Genomic DNA, 19,018 nt, shown 5'->3' on the forward strand with positions numbered 1-19,018 from the left:
ACACTGCGAAAATGTATTTACTTAGTGTTTTTGTCTTGTTTTTCAGTACAAATGTCTAAATATTTTAAAATCAAGATATATTTTCTGGCCAAGGAAAATGACAGATATTAGGATATTAAGTCTTGTTTTTGAAAAAAAAAACAAAACAAAAAAAAAGTTAGAAAAAAAGAAAAATAAAGAGTCTGTCAGTGGGGAAACTAAAGATAATAATATATCAAAATATAATTTTGTCTTCCCTTTTAATTGATTTTTTTTTTTTTTTTGGTCCACATAAACATATTTTGTCTTTCAAGCATATTATAAAATATTATACAATTAATACAATTTATATTATGAATCTTGTTTTGCGATTAATTTGATCTTGATTTAAGAATGTTTGGATATTTATACTGGAAAACGAGGACAAAAATACAGAGTAAGAAAATCAATTGCAGTGTAGTAAACATTTATGTCTGATAATATGGTGGACGACAGGTGGGCTAATCAGTTCAGTCACACATTCACAATCAGATCTGGACATCCTGTATGTATTTTGTGTCTTTCTGCAGGGGGACAGTAAGCGCATGGAGGACGTCGCCTCGTATCTATCCCAGCCGTCCGAGCGCAGTCAGACTGACAGCCACAAGGGGTCAACGCTGATGCGCAGCTCCAGCAGTGTGGGCGGCCTGTCCGTCAGCTCCAGAGACACATTCATCATCTCAACCCTCGTCTGCTCCACCAAACTCACGCAGAACGGTGTGTGTGTGTCAAAAGAGTCTCATGTAGCTTTTACAGTCCAAATGAGGCGACATTCACAGTCCATTTCACTTCTGTAATGCAATGAATCTCCAAGTGAGAAAGGATATTCAGAGAGGAAAAACATGTAGGGTCGCATTTTAAACATTAGGTGATGAAAAGTGTCTCTACATGACAGGAGACAAAAAAAAAAAAAGAGGTCTCAATGACATCGGCTGAAAATGAAAGTAATTTCAGAGGAAAGCAGGTTATTGCTTTCTGATAAAAGAGTGCAAGACAAAACACTTTTTTTTTTGGATAATGTGTGCTGACTCACAAAGTGATCAGCGTTGTGTTATTGTTAAGAAAGTAAATGTAGTCAGTTTAAATATTTATATATTAACCCTGTGAAGCCTGACATATGAAATAGTAAATTAACATTGGGTGATTAGTGAATAATAACAAAATTTTTCTTTTGGGGTGGCCGTAACCCCTTTAATGTATCAAACATGATACTGTAGGGTTAAATCTAAATATTTTAATTTGTTTTTGTATTTTTTTGTGTGTGTTATTGTTAAATGACTTGTATCTCGAAGCCCCTTTAAGGACACACACACAGATGCAGGTGTGCTGTAACAGCTGTTCTTGAGAAACCCCATTTATCACGCTAATGAATCCTCTGGAAACATTCATCACAATGCAACCCTAACGAACCCACACACGGACATATTCACCACGTGAAATAAATAGATTCATGAATACATGGAAATTAAGAGTCAGTTGAGGACACTCTGTCTCTGTCTCTCTGTCTCTCAGTGGGTTTGTTGGGTCTGCTGAAGTGGAGAACTCGTCCTGAAATGCTGAAACAAAACCTACAGGAGCTCAAACTCATTGATGGGGAGGAAGTCGTGAAGGTGTGTTGAACTGAAATTATACATGAGCATCCGTAATTCAATATGAATGTGTGTTTACACGCCTGTGTGTGTGTGTGTGTGTATGTAGTTCCTGCAGGACACCTTGGATGCCCTGTTCAACATCATGATGGAGCATTCTCAGACTGATGATTATGATATTTTGGTTTTTGACGCTTTGGTAAGCAACATCCAAACATATACAGCCTTTACAAATTTCAGATGTTTCAAAGTTTCAAAGTGGTGTTTTTGCAGAAATGTCGCAGATGAACCATGTTTGGTTCGCTAAAGAACATATTATTATTGAAATATTTCTTAGTGTGAAGAACATTCTAAAAATATAAATAACCTTTTGTGCAACGGAAAGATTCCATGAACTCTTTGTAGAACCATTGATGTCAGTAGATGACTGGGGCCATTTCAAAGCCTTCCGTTGTGTTTATATGAAGCTAATTAAAACGTTGACTAATCCAAACCCTGAAAGAAACCTTAAAAACATTATTTACTCTCTTATGAATAGTTTTCCTTCCAAATGTGCACTTCCCCAGATGTCCCCATAGGCACATTTTGTCCTATTTACTGTAGCTCACTTCTTGTAACAGATTCTAGTGCCAATATTAAAAACCAGGAGAATATAAAACAATAAAAGATAACAGGAAGATGCAATAGGTGTATACCTTATTCAGTTTTATACACCAAATTATGCATTATGCAAATTATAATGAAGTGATTCTCAACCTTTGTGACAAACAAGGCCCCACCCAAGATAATATTCAACATTACTGGAATTGAATCTGCTATGATGAAAAAGCTACTTGTATTCACATTTTTTTTTTTAATGTTTATATACTGTATATTAAATTAAATGAAATTTATTTTATGCATATAGCAGATGCTTTTATCCAAAGCGACTTACAGTGAATTCAGGCTATCAATTTTTACCCCGGGGAATCGAACCCCCAACCTTTATTTACATTGCTTTTCCAGTAATTTGTGATTACAGGATGATTTTGCAATTATTCAGCAGATTTATCTTGTGCTCCTGTTTGAGAAGCACTGTTATAAATACAGTCTCTCTTTCAGATCTATATTATCGGTCTGATCGCCGACAGAAAGTTTCAGCATTTCAACACCGTGTTGGAGGCCTATATCAAACAACACTTCAGCGCCACGCTGGCTTACAAGTAGGTGTTTCTGAACACTAGATGTCAGTATGTTTGTGTGTGTGTGTGAGTCTCAAATGTACATGAATATCAGTCATTAATCAGCAGAAACAGGAGTGAATTAATTATCATAGTGGTGTAATTTGGCCTGTTATTATTTGATCTGGTTGATTTTTGTGCACAGTCTTAATTTAGTACTTTAATTAATTTAGTTTAAGTTATTTAGAGCTACATACACAATATCTCACTCTTTTTGTGTACTGTAGGAAGCTGATGTCTGTGCTGAAGACGTATCTGGACGTGTCCAGTCGAGGGGAGGCCTGTGAACCCATCCTGAGGACGCTCAAAGCCCTTGAGTACATCTTCAAATTCATCGTCCGCTCCCGGATGCTCTACTCTCAGTAAGTATGTGCGACTGATTCTGAAATGGAGAAATTATGAACGTTCACAGCTGAATCAGAACCACCCAAAGGGACACACAGACCCCCTGAAAAATGAAAATATTAAAACCTGCCTGAAAAAAAAATGATATAATGAAGACCATAGGAAAGAGATATTGTATCATGTGACCTTTGCATCAATCATTTGATTGGTCAGTTTTCTAATGGCCTGCTCATTGCTCATGTTGGTTGTGTTCAGAGTAGTAATACTTTCTTGCTACAATATATACAGTATATTGTTCCTACCTACTATATATATATATATTTTTAATAATGTGTAATAGTATGTAACAATGAACATCAAACAGTCATATACCACCAAAAGTTTGGGGTCAGTAAGATGTTAACATTTATGTATTAAGCATTTATGCTTTTTAACTTAACAAAAGAGCAACAACTAAGTGTCTTTTGCTCACAGAGGCTGCCTTTATTTGATCAAAAATACAGTAAAATTGTGAAATATTATTACAGTTCAAAAATAACATTTTGCTATTTATTTATATTTTAAGATGTAATTTATTTCTGTGAGGCAAAGCTGAATTTTCAGCATAATTACTCCAGGCACATGTCACATGATCATCGCTAATTATTCTAATATGCTGATTTACTGCTTAAGAAACATTTTTTCTTATTATCATATTTTTGTGGAGACAGGCATACAATAAAATCTTTAAAAACATCATCAACAACAAAACTTACTTTCCCCAATCTTTTGAATGGTAGTGTATACCAACATTGTCAGATCACTTATTATGCATTTTTATTAGCATTTTTAATCCCATTATATGCAATATTTTCTGACTGTTCAATCTAAACAGCCAATTACAATTCATATTTACAATTTTGACACTCTGGAAAGTCAAATCTAATGCACTGCATTATGGGATACACACTATTCTTTAATGCAAAATATTTATCATATTGTCAAGTGCTAGACATGTTCTAAAAACCATTAAAAAAAAAACTTTTTGAAAGAGTTGTTTTGAGTAGCATGCTAGTCCTCTATTCTGAGACGGTTCTTTCATCTGAACGTGGGCTGAAAACAAAACGAAACAAAACACAACGAAATAAACGCCCAGCTGCTTAGGACTGAGATTCAAGCGGACATTTTTAAGGCAGCACGGCCGTGTTTTTAGGGTTTTTGACAGGGTCCCCTGGCTGCCTGCAGCACGTTCTGTCTGTATTGTTTTGTCGAGGAGTGTAACAGCTCTGCCTGACGGTCATTAAGGGCCCGTGTCTGTCTGTGATTTATGACTCTGCCTGTGGGGCCCCTAGATGCCGTCATCGAGCAGCACTGCAGAAACACTGTAGACTGTAGCTGATGCTCATTCACGCTGCCAGGGCTGTTCCTCTGACAGTCTCGTAGTCAAGAATGTAAACACATTGGTGCGTCCCCTTATATAGCACCACTGCGCTTAGGGCGTCCCGAGTTCGATTCCCGAATCGCAGACCTTTCCCAATTCCATTCTCTCTTTCTTTCTCTCTCTCTTTTCTCTCTCTCTCACTCTCTCTCTCTCTCTCTCTTTCTTTCTCCCATTTTGCTTCCTGTATAAAAACACTGTCCTATGAAAAATTAAAGCAAAAATGCCCCCCCCCCCCCAAAAAAAAAAAAAAAATATATAAAAATATATATATATATATGTAATTGGATTTTGATGTGAGAACACAACAGAGGGTGGACTTTTTAATTATGGATTTTGCCCCGAAGTGTCGGTTTATATTTAAAAACATCTCAATGACAGATTTTTTTCTTAGTAACACAAAGCTTCTCACTTCAAAAGACAATAACTGATGCACCGGAGTGGTGTGGATTACTTGTATAGTATTCTGATGTTTTAATCAGCTGTTTGGACTCTCATTCTGACGGCACCCACTCACTGCAGAGGATCCATTGGTGAGCGAGTGATTTAATGCTACATTTCTCAGAATCTATTACAAATGTATTATAAAGTAACAGACTCATCTACTGTCCATCTTGGTTGGCCTGAGGGTGGTGAGTACATTTCAGCAGTGTTTGGGGGAACTATTCCTTTAAAGTGTGTGGCTGATATAATCATGTCAGCTGTTTAACTATAAACTTGCTCAGCAAGATTCTCTTCAATTTGTTGCTCCACTGTCCAGTTAGTTGAGCTGAGAGAACAAACTGACTGTAGAAGTACAGTAGTAATTTACTCTTATGCTCGTTATAATGTCTTTTGTGCACTTGCATTGGATTTTTGAATGTGCTGGCATGCTTTTCAATGCAACTACATACTAAATTGTGACGCTAGAAGCTTCTGTCATTCACAAACTCTGTGTGTGTGTGTGTTAGTGTTGTACAGTGTGTTTAGCCATAAGGTTTGTGTAGCAGCTGACTGCATCATTAATTTGCCTATTAGTCATCGATGCCAAAACAGCTGCTAAAAGAACCTTAATGAGTGTCTCTGTGTGTGTGTGTTTGATTGCAGTAATGACCGACAAAAGAGAGCGACAGATCAGTCCCACTGCAAGCAGCATATGATCACAACAAATGTTTTTACTACACATCACAATTAACTTAATTTATGCAAATAATTTTTTGCATATTTATTTTTTGATTTTTTGATTTTGAATTCGGCTTAAAATATGATCTTTCTTTTTTTTTTTTTATATTACCTAGTTTTTTTTTTATTGCATTGTCAATGCATTCTAACATAGCTATTAATGCAAAGAACATTGCAGTATGTAACATTTCAAACTGAATTGTCAAATGCTTTCATTGCATTTAATTCAGCAAGCGGTGTCCAGTTCTCATCCAGTTATCTGATCAGATTGAGTCAAATTAAAAATGGTACCATAGAAGCCAAATCTACCACATTGAATTGTGTTCAATGTATTAATACAATCTGAATCTGTTTTATTAGTATTTATGTGCATACTCGTTTTTATATGCAAATATTTAAATATATATATATATATATATATATATATATATATATATATATATATATATATATATATATATATATATATATATATATATATATATTTAATAATTATTATTATTATTATTATTATTATTATTTATTTTTTATTTTTTTATTATTATTATTATTATTATAATTTGGCTTAAATTTCTATGGCAAAGGCTTTAACTTTTTTCTTTCTTTCGCTCTCGCTCATATTAAATAGTCTGTTTACTACAGTACGCTGATGCATACTAACATCTTTAGAAATGCAGGCCCATCAGGGCCGGGTCATTTTTCAGAGTTTATTAGTCCGAAGGCTCTCAGCAGGAGTGTTTTTGCTCTGGATTCAATCCTGGCAGGAGGCGCTTCACTCTGTTAATGGAGTTTGATGGAAAGCATCATTGCTCTATGCTTTTAAAATAACTCTCTGATACACCCAGATTAAACCGCAGATGTTATATTCCCAGAGAGAAGACACTTTTCACCATGTGGGTGTGAGAACTCCTGGGTTCCGTGCATGCTCTCGAAATTGAATACATTCTTGACATTAAATAACCGAAAAGAGAAAATGAATGGAACAATTACCCCAAATTGTTCATGAAATGTTTATTATTTAGCTTGAATTTTGGGAGCTTTTCCTCTAGAATGATTTAAATGCTTAAAAAAACAGGTGCTATAAAACATTTTAGTTCCTTTGCATAGATTATAGTTTCTGTTTATTTATTTATTTGGTTGAAAGGTTAAATCAGCAAGATTTATTAAATTAGCTTTGTTTTAGGAATCAAAATGTTCATTAAAAACATTTGAATCATCTGAATCAAACTGATTAATGTTGTCTTTCAACTAGTGCAGGCTTTCTCAAACTGAGAGTTGATGTTAGGCTAACAATCTAATAAATAAATAAATAAATAAATAAATAAATAAATAAAAATTTAATAAAAAAAATAAACAATATAAATATATTAATAAATAAATAAATACACAAATAAATAAATGCTAAAAAAAAGATACAATATTTGATTTGTTTTATGTGCATGTCATGTGAAAATTAACCAAAATCAATTTGGTTAATGACATTTTTATTTATTATGTTTTCCAATAACTTTTGTCTGTTACATCAAAGTGGCTTGTGTTCTCAAAACTAAAATAAAACTATTCATGTTTCTAAAATATGTATATGCTTTATATGAAAAAATATATTTTCACTTCTAATTTTACTTTTATGTTTTTTTTCTTCCTTTTTATTAGTTATATATATATGTTAGTTATATATATTAGAGGTGGGCATAGATTATTTTTTTAATCTAGATTAATATCACTGTGATCTTGAAATTAATCTAGATTAATCTAGATTAAAATTGCTCATTCGAATTCTGCCGAAGTCATTCAGAATATGTGTGTAACTCAAATAAAACTGACAAACAGTAAGTCTTTGAGAAGGGGTTTATCAAGCTAGGTGGTGCATTAGAAAAGGGGCTCATCTCCTGTTTCCAAAATGCATCACAAAGTGCTTGAAAAAGCTGTAAACTAATTCCACATTGCACGGTGCAAACAACCTTATGCCTGTTTCACACCAATGTTTATGTTTTTTTCAAGTTTGTAGGTGTCAAGGTACAGAAACCAAATAATTAAATGTAAAATAGCACTGGATAGTCTTCAATGTAAAAATGAAATATACAATCAAACCTACATTTATTCAGACACCTTCAACATTTATCACATTATTACAGTTTTGCTGTATATATCAAAAATTATATCTGGTGTCTGAATAATTTTTGGTTTGACTGTTAAAACTACAAAGTAATTCAGTCAAGAGCAGTGAGTGATTTTCATTTTCATTTTCTTGGATTAACATCACAGCAGCCAGTAGCTAAATTAGGCGCGGTCACTTTAAGAGACGATGAACGCATCCAATATAATACACATCCCATTTTTTTCCTCAACTGTTTACTTTCACTTATAACTGACAGTTTTTTCGAGCATAATTTCCAATGACGATATTTTGACATATTTTGTATGTATTTGTCGGCACAAGAGCAAAAATAAGCAAATTCGGTGTTCAAGCGTTTTGAGACGCCTTTCTCTGCGTGAGCTGAACACCAGAACTCTGCGAGTACTGAATTGCAGGTGCATGAGGGACTTCAAGGAGAACTTCGCAGAAGAGAGCACGGTTCAGTGTCACTGTCCGTGATTCGCGGCTCTCTCTCTCTCTGCACCGAACACAGCGCGAGTAACCAGCTCTGTTCAGCTTCTCCGCGTTTTGTGTTTGGATGCTTTAATGTTTAAATTGACAAGCGGAAAGGCTTAAAAACACGTGAAAAAGATAAGCTTATAATATATATATATATATATATATATACGTACAGTATATATATATATATATATATATATATATATATATATATATATATATATATATATATATATATATATATATATATATATATATATTATTTGTTGGGTTTAATTCATTTTTATTTCCATTTTAGTTTGGTTTTACTGTTTATTTTCACTTATATATAATGTACACACAAATGTGCATTTAAATTAATGAAATATATACAGAGCAGCCTGTGATCTCAAAACTAAAATTACACTGCAGCCTAATATATATATATATATATATATATATATATATATATATATATATATATATATATATATATATATATATATATATATAATTTAAGTGATTTTGTTGAGAATGAAGTGTGTCAGTTTGCATGTGCATTTTTGGTAGATTTATTGATTCTAGGAAATGTACTGTACATCTGTTAGTCTCAATGTCAGTATATATGCATCTTTGTTTTGTGGGCGTGTGTGTGTTTATTGTATTGTGTGTGTGTGTGTTATTGTGTAAGGTCGGAGGTGTCGTATTAACTGTGGCTCTCATGTGGATTAGAGGAACAATGCTTCAGTAATCACGTCTGTTCTTCAGCGGTACCACAGTAAATACTGTAGTGTGTTACAGCATAATCTCCACCCTCAGAAACCCCACCAACTATAACATCTGTGCCGAGTTACTCTTGACAGAGAGATAAACCAGAGAAAAAACATCATACAAATACCAGAGAGAAGAATCTTTGGACTGTGTCTAAAATGCGATTGAAGTTTCAGTCAAAGTCAAAGTCACTGTCACAATCCTCAGCGTCTGACATCTGAAAGATCTTACATTGACTTTAGTGCCAAACAATGTCACAAGCAGCCCACAAACAGACTCATCCCCGTCTTTATTGTCCCGGCCAGATGCATTGCAATAAAGCCTCAAGCAGTTAAATCTCTCTACCGTGTCATGCACTGTTTATACATTTAATCGCTGCTGGTTATAGTGACTTTTGTGTTGCTTTTGCAAAAACCTCGTCTTTATGCATCATATCAGGAATGGCATGAATGGTTCATAATGCATGAATCAAATGCATTTTCTGATATGTTTCTTCATGCATTATCATATGTGAACGCCACTTAGATTTTTTTGACAAGCAAAAAAATATTTTGTCAATTATGTGGTGTTGCACAACCTTATTTAACACCTTTTTGAATTAATGCCATTTTTATTTATTAAAGAAAATATTTAACTTAGTTCAGCTAGTTTTTAAAGAAACATTCCTTATTTTTATTTGAACAAAATTGTATTTAATTTTTTTTATAAAAACATAAACAGAGGAAAATAAAGTGGCTAGAAATAGAAGCGTTTATATGATAAAATGATTGTATGTATAAGTGTGTGAAGGTATGATGATGGATATGTAAAATTTATTACACTGCTCACAGTTGTTCTTTCTTTCTCATTAGACTGTACGAAGGGAAAGAACAGGCTGAGTTTGAAGTATCTCTCAAAAGTTTATTCGAGTCGATCAATAACCTGATGAAAAGTGACTACACCACTACACTACTGCAGCAGGTATGAATACTAATGTCATACCACCTTACACATCATTACTTATCACTGAGTTTAATTCAGGTTAAATGTATGTAATCCTCACATTAAGAGATAAACCTCTGTTCACTCAGCTGTCAGTGCAAAGGACACTCATGAAAAGTGTCACAAATTAGCTGTGTTGATTAATAACAGAAATAGTGTAGAATCTGAAATAATTCTACATTATACATAAATAATTTATTTATTTCACATAATGTAATAATTTATTTTATACATCTATTTATACATTTATATTATTTATTACAGTTAATATATATATATATATATATATATATATATATATATATATATATATATATATATATATATATATATATATATTAATTAGTAATATATATTAGAAAAAATATAAAATGTTTATATTATTTGCATATATTTTATATATATAATAGATTATATTATTATATATAAAAAGAGCTAATTATTATTTAATTATTTTATATATTTTACATGTTTTTTAAATTAATATAAATATAATATAACTCTCTCTTCCATGTCATGCACTGTTTATACATTTAATTGCTAATGGTTATAGTGATCTTTATGTTGCTTTTGCAAAACCTTGTCTTTATGCATCAAGATGTATATGAATGTGTGTGTATAGGTGGCCGCTCTGAAGTACTTGCCCACAGTTCTGCAAGATGTGGAGACCGTGTTCGATGCTAAACTCCTCAGGTGAGTCTCAGAAGGGCCTAAAATCTCAAAAACACACCTGATCGGTCTGGGCTGAACTGATGTACTGAATTACATACAGCAACAGTTTCTACAAATGCTTGATGACACTTTATTGACCAACATCAAGTCTGTGATTTCACTAACTGCAGCAATCAATCACCACAAACACACAGGCTCTCCTTCACTCTGAAGCTGATGGTCTTTAATGCACTTGTCCTCCTACATTTACATGATCTACTCAAAAGCTAAATGCTATTATAACTGTAATGTGACTTTAACTAGTTTAGCTGCTCATGTGGTTAACTGAGGCAGATGTCTGATGTCTCGACTTGAGTTTTTAATGCATTTGAGAAGCAGTGGAGTGTGTTTCTCTCACTTGGATAGTTTAGTTTGAGTGTTTTTATCTAGTTAGATTCGGGAGTGTGTGTGTGTGTTTAGGTTCAAGTGGTGTCCAATTCATCACAGTACACAAAACACAGGCGACTGTAGCGGCTCCGTGAAGGTCGATATGATACAGTAGTTTCTCACAGACCCCGGTGGTGTTCAGAGTCAGACTCAATCAGTAAAACACAGGTCACTTTCTCTGCCCACAGCAGCCTCGGCATTCATTTATGGATTCATTTCTGCTATATTTTTTATCTTTTATTAAAGACAATAGATACAGAATTACTACAGAAATACAGTAAAAACGGACACTTTTGCACTGTTGTGCATAAATTAAAGCTCTTTTACAATTTCATGTCAACATGAAAACAAAATCGATCCCATTTACTTTTTTTTTATGCCATGTATTTTTTTGTCTGTCTGTGTGCAGTAAGCTGTTGTATGATTTCTACATCTGCGTTCCTCCGGATAAACTACAGAAACAGAAAGTGACATCCATGACTGAGATAGTGGGCAGCAAACTCTTCCACAGACAAGGTAAAACACGCTCATAAAAGTCTGAGATGTCATTGAACATTTTTAGCTTTCCCCCTATTTACACCTGAAGCTACTCTGTAAAAAAAACATTTTGAGTCAGAAATACTAAGAAATGTTAATTACTGGAACCACATTAAAATCCCATGTTCGATCATCACAATTCTCATGCTTTACCAAAATAGTTAAACACAGTTATCTGAACAAAGATTTTCAAACTGAACAATAGACCCCTTAAAAGTTTGTAAACTTTCCAACGTCTCCGGGTGGGCGGGGCTTAGCTGGAGGCAAAAAGAGGCGCGGACGCAATGTTGACAAGCGTAAACTAGCACATTTTAGGAGGGATTTATTAAACATGGATGCAGAAGAAGGTTCGGAACTGTCCGAATATGTACAGTCCCTGACTCTGCGGGACTGTGACAGCTTTTTTTATTTATTTATTAACTCTCGCGGATGGAAGCAGGTTACCTAACCCGTATGCCATGCCGCCATATGAATTACTTTTGGATGATTTGCGGAATTTTGTCAAGGCTTATTTTCTAATGTAACCTTTCGCTGGGCTAACTATGATTAGCAATGTGTATTATTTTAAGAGACCATTCCAAGGATGGCACACACCTCCATCGCTGTATGTTTGTTTAACATTTAAAGTAGCTAGTGGGCTGAAGGTTGGTGACTTTTCTCCTATAAAACAGAAACTTGCTGATTTACTAGATAAACCCAACACACATATGCATAGATCATTTTACCTGATATAAAGTGTGCACTGCAAACACGAGCATTATTTATGATCATCTCCATCCAGTCTGTACGCCGTATTGCGTTCAACCACAATTGTCTTCTTGATTTCTGTGAAGGAATGTCTGCCGGGATCCGGTAAAACTTTAGTTTTGAAACAAAAGTGCTGTTCCTTCTATTCTGGCAGCCAACAACCCACCAAGAAGACATTTTAAAGTCAAAACCTCAAACTTTTAGCGCACCTGCTATGAGTTCTGCCTTATGTTTTGCCTCCAGCTAGAGCGGTGACGTCACAGTGACGTAGGTGATTAAGAGGGTCTATACTGCTCAAGCATCAAGGGTTTTTGAGTTCCCAGCATGCACTGCAGCATGGATAAATCAGGCAAGACACTGTTGTAGGATTATTCCTTTCCTTTCCTTTCCTTTCCTTTCCTTTCCTTTCGTTCCCTTGATTTGTTATTTTACACTGTATCTTTCCTTTCCTTTCCTTTCCTTTCCTTTCCTTTCCTTTCCTTTCCTTTCGCTCCGCTCTTTCTCTCTCTGATTTTATATGATAGCCTCTGGCCTGCTACTGCCAAACGGTCTGTTAACTAGATGCTATAAAGTGATGAATGGTGTGTGTGTGTGTGTGCGTGCGTGCTTGTGAACTTCAATGAGATGCAGACGGGAGGTGTATATGTGTGTTTGTGTGTGTGTGTGTGTGTATTTTACTAAATAGTCTGATGGTTTTGCTCATGAGAGTGGTGATGGATTGTGTTGAGTGTGTGTGTTTGATAATGGGTAATGATAGATAGATTCATCATCAGCCTCGTTTAAGCTAAAGTGTTAACCTTTGCTTGAATTCATAACAAAGTTCAACCGACACTCTTGTTAGTGCATGATCATTATATATTTCATTAAAACTAAATGTAAAGCTGTAAAAAGCTATTAAAACATTCTTATAAGTTCATTTAAAACAAATAATAACTGAAATAAAATCTAAAAACTTAATCATACTTTTCAGTCCATATTCCAGTTAGTTGCCAAGGTCATGTTAGTTGCCAACATTTCTCATTTTTGTTTAATTTAAGTTGACGTACTAAAACAAAAAACAACAAAAAAAAAATAAAATAATAATAATCCGAATTATATAGACATTTAAATATAAACCCCACAACCTATAGTAACAAGATCACTACAGAATTAACAAACTAAATTTAAAATGAAAATATATAGATAAGATAAACTTTAAATAAAAGGTAAAATATAAACAAATTTAAAGTATTAATAAAAACTATTGTAAAATGGGTTTTTATTGTAGTGTAATCTTATCAGGCAATATTATTCTAAATATCGACATCATTAGAGACCCCACACACCCTAGTTATTGATATCAGCGTCACTTGTTGACAAATGATTAGTTGATGATGGACACACATGTATTCTTGGACCTGATAAGTTTTTCTGCACTGTTTAATTAATTGTTGACCTTAATACACACCCAGACCGATGTTTTGTGGCTGTGGAATTGTTTCTTACTGCATTCCAGAATTAACTCGACAGGCCTGAGTTTCAGAGAGACTTTTTATACTAGCAAGTCTGGTGTGAAATTAAATTCAGAGCATTTTAAACACCAAAACTGCAGAGTATTGATCAGTTTTTTTGTGTGCCTGTCTCTGCTCTGCTTTCCACAAAGTCAGATCCGCTCTACAGATTTGTACGCAAATTAGCATTTAGCATTCAACATCTTCTTTTTGCATGAGACACATCAGGTTTCCGAATGAAATCCATGCATTTAATCGAGCACAATCACAAACCGTCCACTCTCTATGTGTCTGGTGCACTCATAAATATTCATGAGCGCTGCTCCTCCGCCTCTAGCGATTGGTCCAGACCTGCTTGACATCACAATGCGAGGATTCCTCTTTTGTCCCACAGGATGCCACCAGCTGTTTACTTATTCATATATTCATGTGTCATTTTATTTATTTTTGAATTTTTGTGTCCCCTGTAAGCCGTCCTGACAGGCATTTTAATTGAAATTGATCCAGCCGGCCATTGGAAAATGAAGCCCTTTTTTTGTGAAATGTCACTCTGAAATGAGTGCGAGAGGAATGAGACGTTTATACGCTGTCTAATTACCTCCATCGCATTAGCCTCATCTAGTGTGTATGGAGAAATAATGCATGATGGGAACAGCGACAGGTGGAACTGAGCAGATGCTGTGAGTGAATCTCTATTTGTAGTGTACAAACTAATATTACGCAAGATTAACATTATAGAGCACTATGCTAAAGGTGTCTAGTGGTGTAATGTTTTTGAAGTATCCCAAAGTTACGGTGCATTTTAATTATTTATTTTAATTACTACTTTTCAGAAGTGACACATTAAACTAATAAAACATGACAGTAAAGACATCTATAATGTAATAATGAATGCTGTTCTTTTGACTCAACAAGTATTTCAGTTTCATGTGTTTAGCACAAGTAACTGTATTATGTATAATTCTATGATTCTGCGGATACATCATGATTTTATTCTCTATAATTTTGCTGGTTTGATATGAGCAATATGGAGGCGTTTTTTATTAAATTAAATTTTAGCTATTATTTCTAAAAAGCCAATAGACAAGTAACTCTTCCACTTCCCTCTTTCCAAGGCTGTTTTAACTTGCATTCAGCTTTTTTTTTTAGCTACAACAGAGATGGCTTTGGCTACAGTGATAGCTGGAGGTTGTTACACGCAATGTTGACTGATAAAAATGGGTAAAAAAAGTTTCCTACATATTGGATGAACTGAGGATGAGTCAGTAAACAGCTAATTTCACTTTTTGAATGAACTTTCCCTTTAAGTGCATATTCTATGATGTGCAACTTTAGTCCTTGGAATGGAAAACACACACACACACACACACACACATTTGTGAATCTGCATTTGACACATTTAATTTCCACTTGCGAAATTAGATTCATGGATAATATGAGAGCAGTTAGCTCAATTTATTCCGCTGTCACACGGAAACCTGACAGACGGGAGTTATTGAATCGTTAAAAGAGAGAAATAACGAGCAAATTACCCAGAAGCTCTCATCTGCAGATCTGCTGCATTCTTTTAACTTAAAAGAGATCTTTAAATCACAGCTGCTTTTGAAGAGCCGTCTGCTGATGTGAGAGCAGTTTGATTCTCTGAGATCAGAACAAACACACGGACCGTGTCTGATCCCAGACCAGCGCTCCTGGGTCCCATGTGCGTTTGATACTGTACGTACAGAAAAAGGAATCACCATGCATAAAAGCCAGATATGGAGATTAGTTTTGATAAAAGAACTTTATAAACTCATCTCTCCTCTGACTCTTCTGAACTTTATCTGTATGTCTGAGTTTTTATTTAACTTCTCAGTGTACTTGAAAAAAAGTTTAAATTATTAAATTGTTATTGTTATTGTATTGTTATTGTTATTTTCATTACTTGTAAAATTGATACATATTTTTATATAGCTTTAATTTATTATTATTATTATTATTATTATTGTTAGGTCTAGTATTAGTCATTTTAGTCATGTAACTTATTTCCATTATTTGACAGAAATTTTTCACATTTTTATTAAAATATTACATTTAAGTATTTTTTTTTAAATATATAAAATATTTAGTTTATTTCACCTTTATTTAAATCGCTGAAATCTAATTGTTTTAGTTAACAGTAACATCACTGGTGTGTATGCATTTATTGAGTTTTTTTTCCTTTTATTTATTTTAAGTGTTTGTCATTTTCATGTTTTGTGTATTTTGTGTGCTTTTTTTATTTATTTATAATTTTTCATAGTTCATAGAATTCTTTTGATTTCAGTTTTAGTTTTAGTTATAACTGTAAACGTTCAAAGATAATCTGGCATGTTTGTGTGTTTTAAAGTAGGACAGTGAGTTAGTGTATGTTGCCCTAATGGTGAATTAATTTCTAGGCTTGATTTCAATGAAATTAACATTACCAGAGTAAAATTTCCATTAGTCACGCTCTCAGTGGTGATGCATTAAAATGATGAAGTGCATCAAGACACACACACACACACACACACACACACTCATCTGACTAATTCAAATGCAGTGAAAGTGAATTAAAGGTTTTATTTATTTATTTGTATTTTTTTATTTGTATTTTTTCACTCAGGCCTTAATGTAGCTGTTGTTAAAGTTATGTTTGCCAAGGGCTTTTCCGACTGTTTATCCTACTGGGTTAAAAGGCATTACAGCAGACAAAATGCATTTCACGCTTATTTGTAATTTTTTTTATTTATTATTATTTGATCTTTTTTCCTTGTTTTTCCATGTCACAGTCTGTTGATAGAAATGTTGCATTCATCTCAGGATCTGTGGGAAGAGTTTGCCATTGGTTTTTAACTGGGAATTTATATGTGAATGTTTCTTGGAATCGATATTGATATTCAAGACTTTAAGGGGCTTTCAAAAGTAATTCCACTGGCCCTGATTGCAACAGTGTTTGCCAACTAGAGTTTTACATTTTGTGAGTCACTGGAGCTTGTATGTGTGTTACTCATCACTATGATGCAAGGATGGTTTCCAGGGTATTGCTATGTGGTTGCTAGGGTGTTTTGTGTAGAGAATATTCTGGTCTCAAATCTTTGAAACCTGGATTATAGTTAAAGTTGGATGTTGTTGCCTGGCTTAAAATATAACCTGATGCAGAGAATACGTCAGATCTGTCACAAAATCACCATCAGAAAAGATAAAGGAATGTCCAATATCAAGATAAGGAGTTTGTTTTTATTCAAATCTGTCATCCATAGGAATGATGGGTGTTCTTTACCTTTTATTTAAATTATAGTTTAATACATTATATATATTTCTTTTGTTCCTAGTCTGAAACAAGAAGTCACAGAAGCAAAATTAACCCAAAAATAGCTGTTTAGAGCAGCTGTTGTTATTTTTGCTCTGAAAGTCGCATCTAAATAAGAGTCATGGAAATGACGCACTTTAAAGTTCGTGATTGTCCGATGCAGCTGTCATCAGTTTATTAACAACTTTTTCGACAGCTGAGGATCCAATTTACAGCTGCGATCTCGTTCCGCCCCTTAGAAGAGAATTACAGGTGAATTTGATGCTCAACACATTTTATCAAGGAGAAACATATATATTAACAGTGTAGCGAAAAACAGCAAGTATTATTGTGCACGGACATCTGAAATCTTGGTAATAGAAATGGGATTGAATTAGACCTTCAAGAGCTGCACAAAGAGCCTGAGTTAAAGCTTATTCTGATTTCAGTCTTTAATGTGAACGAAGGAGCTTTCGGTTTTCACATACGCTTTTCTCTGTGGCAGCTGGGTAATTGAAATGGCATCTTATTACCATGTGGAATGGTTCATAGTGAACTCTCAGCATAGAATGACAGATGAGAATGAATGAGGGTCTCTAGTCGAAAAGAAAAGGGCTGAGTTATGATTCTTATGGGAGCAGTTGTCAAAATCTTTTTCTCTTGAGAGAAAGACTGACACAGCAGTGACATTACATTAGTCACAGCTCTGTGATTTAGTCTTCACTTCAGACCTTTTTGAGGGAGAAAGGTAGAAAGATGGTCAGTCTCTGATGATCTGATCACAAGTGGTCACTCTTGAGATGCGATAGTGCCTGACAGCCGAGTCCAATTCGTGAATGAGTGGATTCTTTTCAATCAACCCATTAAATCAAATCGCAAATCGCACCGAATGACTAATTCATGAATTAGAATTGGACAGATGGTGTTGCAACGGTTCTTGAGTCAACAAATCACTGATTCAAATGATTCAGTCAGAGTGAGTCTCTAATTAGCAAAGTAAGCCAAGAACAGGAGATCCTCGAAGCTTGACTGCACACGTGCCTCATGGCACGAAATGTTAGTTACTAGTGGCAATTTTAGGATTTATTATTGTAAATTTAGGTAGAATCTGTCATTCTGATGTAAAAGGGCGAGCATTACAATCATTCTGATGTAAAAGGGCGAGCTGGTTAAGCCTGCGGTATGAAATGCTTGAATGCAGACATGTCCACATTTTTTTAAGGTAGGTTTTAGGTAAAAATGAAGCATAACATTAAAACAACACAAATTAATGCCTATGCATCTTCCTCACAATCAAAGTTTCATTTTCAAGTTTCAAGTTTCAAAGAGTTCTTTTTAAAATGTCCCACTCACACATTAAAATGAAAATCATCACACACTCATCAATCTTTACCTTTAAGACTTAAGTACATTAAAAATCACAATCAATGTACTTTTACTCAAGTAAAATTGAAAAGGAGTACATAATTTACTGGAGTAATGCTTTATTAAGGTATCTGTACTTTTACTCAAGTACAACCCCGATTCCAAAAAAGTTGGGACACTGTACAAATTAAATATAAAACAGAATGCAATGATGTGGAAGTTTGAAATTTCAATATTTTATTCAGAATACAACATAGCATTGGGGGATTTGGTGATCCTCTGCCCATCTTGACTTCTGAGAGACACTGCCACTCTGAGAGGCTCTTTTTATACCCAATCATGTTGCCAATTGACCTAATAAGTTGCAAATTGGTCCTCCAGCTGTTCCTTATATGTACATTTAACTTTTCTGGCC

General features: G+C 34.2%; 1 protein-coding gene across 2 annotated transcripts in view; it reads left to right on the top strand.

Moving 5' to 3' along the window:
* LOC128027734 (dedicator of cytokinesis protein 2) overlaps positions 1-19,018 on the top strand; it is a 98,370-nt gene that overhangs the window by 22,713 nt on the left and 56,639 nt on the right. For both annotated transcript variants that reach the window (XM_052615558.1, XM_052615557.1), the window contains exons 17-24: positions 549-735; positions 1,531-1,628; positions 1,717-1,806; positions 2,709-2,809; positions 3,055-3,189; positions 9,948-10,056; positions 10,700-10,770; positions 11,585-11,691. In XM_052615558.1, coding sequence (XP_052471518.1) covers positions 549-735; positions 1,531-1,628; positions 1,717-1,806; positions 2,709-2,809; positions 3,055-3,189; positions 9,948-10,056; positions 10,700-10,770; positions 11,585-11,691 — 898 coding nt within the window. The remainder of the gene's footprint in view (positions 1-548; positions 736-1,530; positions 1,629-1,716; positions 1,807-2,708; positions 2,810-3,054; positions 3,190-9,947; positions 10,057-10,699; positions 10,771-11,584; positions 11,692-19,018) is intronic.

This window comes from Carassius gibelio, chromosome A14, assembly GCF_023724105.1.
Source record: "Carassius gibelio isolate Cgi1373 ecotype wild population from Czech Republic chromosome A14, carGib1.2-hapl.c, whole genome shotgun sequence".
NCBI lineage: Eukaryota > Metazoa > Chordata > Actinopteri > Cypriniformes > Cyprinidae > Carassius > Carassius gibelio.